The sequence below is a fragment of the Patella vulgata genome, chromosome 4 (assembly GCF_932274485.2).
Source record: "Patella vulgata chromosome 4, xgPatVulg1.2, whole genome shotgun sequence".
Classification (NCBI taxonomy): domain Eukaryota; kingdom Metazoa; phylum Mollusca; class Gastropoda; family Patellidae; genus Patella; species Patella vulgata.
Window position 1 is genome coordinate 57,184,636 of NC_065882.2, and position 10,369 is coordinate 57,195,004.

Below are 10,369 nucleotides of genomic sequence, written 5' to 3' on the forward strand. Positions count from 1 at the left end.
GGGGGGGGGGCACAAAACCCCAATATTTATATCGTTGTGTGGCGGGTGGAGACATGTTGGGTTGTGTGGAAAATGCCCAACATATCTGAACCAAGGTATTTGTTTGACATTGGTCGAGCAATACGATTATGATTATAGGGTTTAAAACCGTATTAAAGCGCGCCATTGTGCACGCCTCATTTAGCTCCTGATAATCAATGATGTATGCGAAATGTTGTAGCAAAGGGTACTTACAGGTGTGGTGGTCCTAGGACAGTAAAATATCCCAAGATGAGAATTCTGCGACAACTAAGAGTTATCTTCCCATTTACATTCGAACAAGGCTTAAGGTTGTTAAGTCCTAATCGGATATTAGTGAAACATTGAATATGGAAGAATGTTGTCATCACCCTAATCCGTCGTCCGGCAACGATTTCTTGTGGTCACACACATTGTCATGTATATCCTTTTACATAATGTTCAGTCCTCAAATTGCTTTGACCTAGAAAGTTTGTAAAATAATTACAGGTAATTAAAGAAGCAAGTCTTCCACAGTCTTCGACATTGAAAACACGAATTATTTGTCAATGTAAATCAACATTGATGTTGTGATATTACCAGGAAAAGATGGGCTTCTGATATCCAATATTTAAAACAAAATAAACATTTTACCATTGGTACACGAATCGTGTACCAGAATGTGTTTCAGTGCCATTCAAGGGACTTGAAGAACGACGCTAGACATATTCCACAGGTTAGATCTAATTGATCACGGGATGTAAACAGGGCTAGCGCCAATCCCAACCCTAAACCTAACCCTAACCCTGGACCTAGCCATAATGCTTACCCTAACCTTAACCTACAATCTTGCCAACAATCAGGTTCCCTAGCCTTATTTACATCAGGGCCAGACAAGGACAGCTGCCTGGTCGTTCGGATGGGACGAAAAACCGAGGACCCGTGTACACTTTGGCGTGCACGTAAAAGATCCCTTGGCAGTTGGAATTCGATATAAGAGTAGACCGTAGCGCCGCTGCCCGGGCAAAATAACCCTCATAGCACACTGTATGGCGTATGCCCGTCTTCAATTAGCCCAGGTTAGGTGCAGAGAGTAGGACGTTAAACTCCATTTCATTTCATTTCTTATTTACATCTCAGCGACCATGACGAAAATTGAGCTGGCCTTAACAAATAGATTTAGCCTATTTCACAAGTCATGTCAAACGGTGACGCCGTATTCTTATCTAGAACTAACCAGGCGCTAGAGATTGTCATTCGATTGAGACTTCCCGCGTATTTCGCCGAACATATATGATTTGAAATTAGGTTAAACACGAAAACGATTGGATATAAATCAGTTTATATACATTCATATAACATTATTTTTATATGCGTTGCGACCCACTTGTGTCAATTTTAGGTCCGAAATATAAGCGATTTATCTCCTTTAAAATTGAACGTCCGGTGCTTCTCTCGGCAAGAATTAAAAACACAGAACCTGGCTTGCGACGGTGTTCAAAATAGGTTAGATCCAAACTATTAGTAAGTGCATGTGGCCTTTAAATAATTTAGGCAAACCCCGACAGCACATGTTTTGAAGTTTTAACTGTTGGAAAGAATTAATTAAAACATATTTGCAAGCAAACTAAAAATTCGGTGACTGTATTACCGGTACACATTTCTAACAAAGACTGTAAGCTGTTGAAAACTTTTAAACATTATTTGGTGATCAAGGGTTCATCAACATAACATAAATAAGTGTTGGTACGTCTACGGTTCTATTTTATTTGCTGGTTAAAGAATGTTTCTTTTAACATTGCAAATGTCTTTGCAGTGTTAAGGTAGGCTAAGGTCGACTTGGATATCCAGAGAAAACAATATTACGTTATAAAAGGCATGGATTTAGTGAAACCCGTTTTGCATTGGGAAATATTTTGGAGAAGGCGGGGGTACATTGGTCGTTCCAGTGCAAATACTTTCCAACCGAGGAACTTGGTATGAAACACGCAAATGATAGACTACGGGTATACGTAGCTTGACTATTTAGTTTCTCACAAATAACATTTAACCACATCAGCTCAACCCACCCCAACGCGCCATGTCTTTTGCAAATATATTCGTATTTGTTCCTTAGAAAGTCACCAAAACGCTGACAGACCCCGCCCCCCCCCCCCACCACCAACCAACCAATCAACCAACCAACCAATATGCTCTAGGCTGGCAGCCATTGCCCATGTGAATTTCATTTCGGTGGGCTTTTACCATCGTTAGATATTTGACTTATTTACAAACTTGTGAATAGAGAGTGCTAATATCCGTACAATCCAATTTTCCAATTAAATAACAACTCGTCTATATTGATGGGCTATTGATTAATCCTGCAATTTATTGGCCGAATTTGAATATTTGTTGTGATAGAATAGATTACGGTATTGATTATTCCATTAACCTGTCTAGAACGTGTCAATCTTGTACATGTGGTAAGAAGTGGTTTCTAAGTCAATATTTATGGAATGGGATATACATAAGACGATAAGGATACAAAATCTACACGTACAGGACTACGACAACAAATTTTTAATAAATAAGTAAAGTATATTTTTTTTCACCTGTCATCTGCGGGTGTAGCTTTTTTTTTGTTTTGTTTTTTTTTAAACAGAGACATATCCTTTTCAAGTTCTATTTTTTCAGTTTTCGAAATTTATCTTAATCTCTTGTCTCATATCTTTCACATCTCTCGTATTTCTATAATACTCAGAAATGTCTCCATCTAAAGTTGTCTGTCTGGTTTTATTTGTTCCGGGGTAATAACTAGCGAAATATATACTTTGCTAGACTTCAAAAAAAAAATTTAAAAAAATAAAATAAAAAAAAATAAATAAAAAGAAAATAAAATGTTTTGTTAATCCTAATCCAAACATGGTTGTTATAAACTATAATATCACATTATTATAAGCATGATAAAAATCAGAGAGGCGAAATATTATACTTGGCTATTTCTGTTTTGTTAATCCTAATCCAAACTAAAGGCAGGATTACAATCTGAGAGGCACTCCCATTTAAGATGTAATGCCGAATCATGTACTAATAATTACAGTTAAGTCGATGTTATCTCTTCTGTAAGCCGTGTTAGGGCGACGCAATGAAATGAATGGCTGCCAACATTGTTTTCTTAATAATTCACAGATAATCTTCTCATACAGGAATTAGATTTGTGCGACTCTCCAACTAAATTATTTAACACACAATAATCAAAGGAAGGATCGATAATCGTTAATACTGAGACGAGCCTTGACGAAAAATCAAAATCTCGAAAGTTTAAGAGTGGCAGACACAAGTCGTGGCATGTCACCTTATTAATCATAGCCTATATTTGTAAGCGGTGACAGGTTTCCAGTAGGTTTTAAGTAATTCAAAGGGTTTGATCAATATAATCGCGGGTCATTTTAAAGGAATGTGATCACAACAGAGGATAACTTCGTAAAGCAGTTAGGATAGGAATACCGATTCCCAAAGAGCCACCGTATGCCTAAGTTTTGATTTAGTTGTTAAAGGTAAGCTCTGGTTCTGATGTTATTGAGATAACTTTTAAAATATATCTTATATTTATTTTTTGGTAAATCAAATACTACAACAACGGGGATACTTTTAAATTGTCTTTAGATTTGAAAGTAAACCGAAAAAAATTAACCAAATCGGTATTTTATTCCTAAATCAAAAGAGATGCTGTTTTTCTAAACAAAATTCGAGTCAAAAGGCAAAGAAGTAAAACTGTAGACTAACTAATCGTATAGTTGAATCATACCAAGATACTATTTAAAAAAAAGTAGTAAATGGGCATGTCAGTTGAAAGTGTAAAATTATTTTTTTTTGACAATACAATGTCAAGGAATAATGGCATGACTTCTCCCCGAAATCCGTACGACTGGACCCACGCCTAAATGCATGTATTGTATAATATACCAGTTGCTATGGGTTATGTTTTTATACCAAGAGCTAACAAAAGATAATACTAATTTGAGAGACACACACACGCGATATAATAATCGAAAGCACTTGTTAGTTGTTAGGTCTATGTGTTTGCATTCCACGGCACAAATTTAAAACTAGATATCTAGAATTGTACACGGGTCCTCGGGTTTTCGTGCCATCCGAACAACTACATGCTTTTCCTGGCCATGTTCACCGTCCTGCGCCACTAACAAGAGGAAACCAGGCTGGAAATCCCGAGGAACTTACCCGACTAAAACGGGATCGATCTCATACCTACTAGTTAGCAAGCCAGTGACTTACACGCAGAGTCGGTAAGGAAGGGGGTTTAATATCCGGTCACCGCACTATACAGGTAACAATTGTTTTCCATAGAATTGTGACCTGTAAATTCCAGTTCAATTACTAAATGCCATTGAAACAATTTATCTTAAAACTAGCATAATGGCAGTTTTTATGACTACGCATTAGGTGGGGGGGTGGGGTGAGGGCGTGGGTGAATAGATTCTGAAGTCGTTCAAAGATCATTACGTGCACAGTTAAAATTAACTTAGTTTATCCGCACTATATATGCTGGAAAATAATGTATCTCCTTGCCCTTGCGATCCGAGGAAATTGTGTGCAACTGGAAATGTCGACAGCTTATGTGGACTGCGCACGTTTAGTCGCAAGAACATTTAGTTACCTGTAACTGGAACCTCACAGGACGTATGTCGACAGCTCGCTTGATACTTTTATTGGTAAGCCCATCTTTAACTCTGCAAGTAGTGTGACTTTATACCGGGATACAGATTTAAATAGCTTACCCTTCTTTAGTATACACCTAAATGTAGGTTTCAATGATTTAAACTGCCGAGTGTAAATTTCAGAGAAACTATAGGTGGGTGGGGGCGGGGGGATTTCTGTACTTTAAGTTATATTTTGTTATTAATTGCTTCAAGTAAACCCGATATTCAGTTACAAGTCAGTGTCAACATTTTCCCCAAGTAAACGACTTCTAAGGTCGAACGACTTGAAATCAACTATAAAAGATGTTTATCCCGATCTAGATCCCATACGCCGTCGGTCAATATTGATTACTGAACCTTGCAAATATCCACCAGTCTGATTCAGATTTAACCAATGTACAGCAATAAAACACCTTTCTAAAATATACAGTGAATACAGATCTCCGAGTGCAATTAAATAATCAACTCAAAACTTATATTTGCATAATGTGGTTTATTTTATTATATTATGTCACCGGAATTGTATAATGTTGTTTATTCTTTCATACATGTCATAGGAATTACAAATGATTATTTAAGATATCATTTTGAAACAGTTACACTACTTAAGCTGAATAGTAAATGAGATTAACACCTATGTAAAATTGGCACTGGTTTAGAAAATATTTTTGGTGTAAAGGTTGCGGATTATGAATATAGGTAGTGATCAATGACCCAATTTTTTAAGCTAGATATGAAAAAGATCCATTAAAAACTATAGCTAAGTGGGTAAGACGCTGGCTCGCTAGCCTGGAGGTCGGGTGTTCGATCCCTGCATTGGCCGAGAAAGTTCATCCAGATTTTCCGGCGTGGTTCCCCCTTGTCAGTGATGCAGGAAGGAGGGCCTGACAAGGACAGCTGTCTAGTCCTTCTGATGATACGAAAAACCGAGGCCCCGTGTATACATTGGAATGCACGTAAAAGATCCCTTGGCAGTTGGAATTCGATATAAGAGTAGGCGATAGTGGCGCTGCCCAGGCAAAATTTCCCTCATAGCACACTGTATGGCGTATGCCCGTCTTCATTAGCCCAGTTTAGGAGCAGAACAGTAGGACGTTAAACCCGATTTCATTTCTTTCTTTCAAAAACTATAGCCGTTATCGCGTGCACAAGGTTTTTTTTCTCCGGAAATAGGGCATTACTCTGGAACGGAAAGTGACGGAACACAAAATATGTAGAAAGGGTTCATCCTCCATTGACTGCAAAGCTTTGCACCAAATTTTACAATAATTAAGTAACGAAAAGTCGTGGAATACTGAAAATCAATAGGGTTCATCCTGCCATGGCCCCAATGGTTCCCACCAAATCACATGGTTTTCGGGCAAGGGGGTAGGGGGCGGGGTAACTCTTGAACGGAAAGTCATGGTACAATGGATACCGATAGGATTCGTCCTATGACCACAATGTTTTACACCAAATTTGAAAAGAATCCGTGGAAAACTATAGCCTCTATCGTGTTCACGTAGTTTTCGGAAATAGTCGCGGAACGCTGAAAATCGATAGGGTTCGTCCTCTCGTGACCATAATGCTTCACACCAATTTTGAAAACAATCCGTCAAAAACTCTAGTCCCTGTCTCGCTCACAAGCCAATTGTTGACGGACAGACCGGCGGGCAGGGTGACCAGAACTTATATAGGACTTTGCCTGTTGTTCAATCCAATTCAGTTTATTGAATAAAATATTGTTAAAACTAATACGCCTACACTAAAATGGGGGAGTATAAAAACTAGTACCCGGAATCTCGACTTGTATTCCCATCTAAACTGATTTCTTTGTCATTTCCTGAAATGGTGTGTTTGTATATTAAACGATGAATAATTTAGTCCAAAAATAATCAGGCACAGCATGTTATTTTGTTTTATACATTTATTTTACAACATCTATTTTACAGAAACAAATCAGCTCTTTATGGTTTCCAGCATCCAAGAAATAAGAATTCAAAATCATCTCAACTTCCAGTGTCATTACTATCGTGCATGATAAATCAAAATCAAAATGAGTGCCATCCGATCTTCAGTGCGTCCAGTCAGTAGTAAACAAAAATGGGGTACGATATTGAAACCCGAGTTCGGTCTGGGATATCAGAAATTAACACAATATGAAATAGATCAGACAGTTGAAAGACTATATTTTGTGCCGACGACTAAACAGAGAGTAGATGACCGACAAAAGAAAGAAATGTCAAGGAAAAATATACAATCTATGGTAATACACAGTTAATCTTAATAAGTATATAGGTCTAATTACATCAAATATGTTTTTGTCAAATAAATTCCAAAGCAAATAAGCCAATACCCGCCGATCTACACCCTCTTATAAATAATCGAATATATTTATGAACGTCCGTCAAGAACATCTTTCTGTAGGAAATGCGCAGATTTGAAATCATAAGTAGAAAGTCTAAAGTAGAAAATTAAAATAGTAAGTAGAAATTGTGTCGCTGAAAAGTAGAATTATGACGAATTAAAGTTGAAAAGATGGACCTTTTACCAAATTAAATGCATAACGTTTTATGTTTCTAGTAATGTGTTTCTTTTAGATACCTAAATAAACTGCCTTCCCTCCATCTTTTACCTTTTGATTTTTTTTTCTACGGATCGCATTTTGAGCCAGAAACCCTTCTATGCAATAGCGTTCACCTTTAATTCTCAAAACTCAAATGTATAATCGGGAAGATTACTTGTTCGTTTGAGATTAGAAAATTAAGATGAATCCAACTGTTCGAAAAATACGAAATCTGAAACTATCGATTCACGTTCCATAATTAATAGACATGCAACAAATTGTTTTCTTCAGCTTGATAGAGTGGCACAAACTGAAGAAATCAACGTTCCTGACAGCGATCGAAGAATTTCCAGTTCTATTTACAAAGATATGGGTGTTGTTTCTTCGTATGCTTGGAAGGGCTACAACTGATTTGTTTAAATAAAGAACAGAGGCTAATATTTGTATGAGAGAAACATTGAAGTGTTTATAAAAGAATAAATTGTTATTAGTTTAAAACTTGAGACTGTTGGGTTCTTTGTTTTATGAAAATTGCCGACAATCTGCAAAAGTTTACACCTAAAAAAAAAGAACACTTCTGATACACGTTTGATAACATGGTCTAATAATGGGTATCATAATATTGAGGAGGGGAGCACGTGTCACTTAACGGGAGAAAATTATGGGTCGATGGGAGACATACCTTTAAGTCAGGTAATAATTTATATCGGAATCAATCAACTGGATACTGAAAGGACGGTAAACAGGATTTATATATGTCATAACTAATGTGTGCCGTGTGTGTATGTGTGTGGGTACAGGGGGTGGGGTATGTAGGATCCGTGTGTCATGCATGACAAGCTATACTCGTGGGCTAAGCAATATAGAATCTATTTGATCCATATGGCATTTTTCTTCAGGGAGTATGAAATGAGCTGGACACTATTATGGTCGGTATATATGATGTATCTGTATGGCCATTGTCTGCGTCAGATTCGCGGCGGAACTGGTATTATAAACAATGATGTTAATATGGTATTAGAAATTCGGGCACACCAGACCGACACTGTGCTTATGTACATCCTGTTCCTATCTGAATGTTAGTTGGGGGGGGGGGCTGGATAAACCCCATTTCTCTCTCTCTCACACTCTCTCTGTAAATTTCAACCAACGATTAAAGACAGTGTACTCTAAATTGCAACCAATATAAAGCTGTTCATAAAGTAAATGTTACTGAATTTGGTGACCTTGAAATATTTTACCACTAATTTCAGGATCCACGGTACGATGACAAGATGAATTTTGTCTTATCTTAATCTGTATTTGGTTTCCGCATTCAAAAGTTCTTGACAAAAGATTTATATCGACGAATTGCACCCACCATATTTGGAAATAAATATGGTTTGTATCGCACACCAATAAAGCTAGGAAGTTACATGCATTGATTAAAGACACTAATAGTGTGCCGCCCCCCCCCCCCCCAAAAAAAAAAATAGTGTCTGGATAAGACGAAATATAATAAAATGTTGCTGAAAAGCAAGTGGTGTGCATTATTGTTATCGTCGAGTCGGCTTCCCTGAATATGTCAGATTAGTTTTTCAATCGTCTTATTAATAGTATGCTTGTGGTATCATGGTTGTAGAATCATACAGCATCAATCTAAATGCCCCACTCTTTGCAAAAAGTAATATTGATGATGTTGCCAAGTAAAAATCCAGAGAATTTACAATCTGATTAAAACACAGATCCAATTTCGTTTAGTTTTTATAGTTCAAAATTTCGATTTTACTTGTCTTTACTACACTTGTAGTGTAGGCCATCGAAAGTATAAAAAACAAAACGAAATATAGATCTATATTTTAATTAGATTGGGGAATTTAGTACAATTTGAAAGAAGGAAGGGAGGATATTCGGGTATATATCACACTTGTGTAGACAATTCATATTCTAAAACAATGACTACCAATTAGAAACAAAATACGAAGTGACATTGTAGTGTTTCTATGTTGAATTAAAGATATCTTTCCGCGTACAAACTGTGTGATTTGATGATTTATTTAGACTAAATACATATTCAAACTAATTAATCTTTCAAAAATTTGCTTTAAATCCCTCTCAAAACCGGTATTGGCCGAGAAAGTTCATCTGGATTTTCCGGCGTGGTTTGCCCTTGTCAGTGGTGCAGGACGTAGGGCCTGGCAAGGACAGTTGTCTAGTCGTTCGGATGTGAAGAAAAACCGAGGTCCCGTGTACTCATCGGCGTGCACGTAAAAAGATCCCTTGGCAGTTGGAATTCGATATAAGAGTAGGCCGTAGCGTCGCTGTCCAGGCAAATTTTCCGTCATAGCACACCTATGGCGTTTGCCCGTCTTCATTAGCCCAGTCGGAGCAGAACAGTAGGGCGTTAAAGGAGCTAAATAGCTAAATCGCTAAAATTTGTGACCTACAAATTGACACAAATGAGTAGCAACGCATATATAATTTAATATGAATGTATATAAACTGATTTAAATTCAATCGTTTCCGTTTTTACTTTAATTTCAAATCAGTTATGTTATTATGGTATGCAAAATTCGCCAGAAGTCTCAATCGAATGGCAATATCTAGCGTCTGGTTATTCTAGTCTACATCGCTAGTATTTATTGCGCATGCTCTCCAGATATCACCTTTTGTCTACGATATCACCTTAGGTGGAAGTGGACGTAAAACCCCAGAAACGAACGAGATATCACCTCTGTGGGAGTGGACGTAAAATACAACTAACTCTTACACACACACAGATAAGAATGTAGCGTCACCGTTTGACATGACTTGTGGAATATGTCTGGGCCTCGTTCTTCCAGTCCCTTGTTACAAATGGCGCAGAAACGCATTATGGTACACGAATGGTAAAATGTTTATTTTGTCTTAAATATTGGATATCAGAATCCCATCTTTTCCCGGTAAGATCACAACATGAATGTTGATTTAATTTTACAAATAAATCGTGTTTTCAATGTTGAAGATTTTGGAAGATATTGAGTTAGAGACTGAGCTACTTTAAAATACATGTTTATTTCAAAAAAGGATGCGTTCGATTATGGTGCGCAACTTCTTGGGTTATGGCCCCCTTTTGGATCCTAAGACCATAATGCGCTTCAGTCCCAGT

General features: G+C 37.3%; 1 protein-coding gene across 1 annotated transcript; it reads left to right on the plus strand.

Moving 5' to 3' along the window:
- Positions 1-3,043: 3,043 nt before the first annotated feature.
- LOC126817488 (uncharacterized) lies at positions 3,044-7,740 on the plus strand. Its single transcript, XM_050544502.2, has 3 exons — positions 3,044-3,533; positions 6,629-6,942; positions 7,534-7,740. The coding sequence occupies exons 2-3, from the start codon at positions 6,733-6,735 to the stop codon at positions 7,651-7,653; spliced, it is 330 nt and encodes a 109-aa protein (XP_050400459.1). The 5' UTR covers positions 3,044-3,533; positions 6,629-6,732; the 3' UTR covers positions 7,654-7,740.
- Positions 7,741-10,369: the final 2,629 nt, after the last annotated feature.

Excerpts from the sequence above, each read along its gene's own strand:
- LOC126817488 (XM_050544502.2), top strand. The coding sequence starts at position 6,733 with ATGAGTGCCATCCGATCTTCAGTGCGTCCAGTCAGTAGTAAACAAAAA. Across the intron at positions 6,943-7,533 it reads GGAAAAATATACAATCTATG|CTTGATAGAGTGGCACAAAC; the intron begins GTAATACACAGT and ends TGTTTTCTTCAG.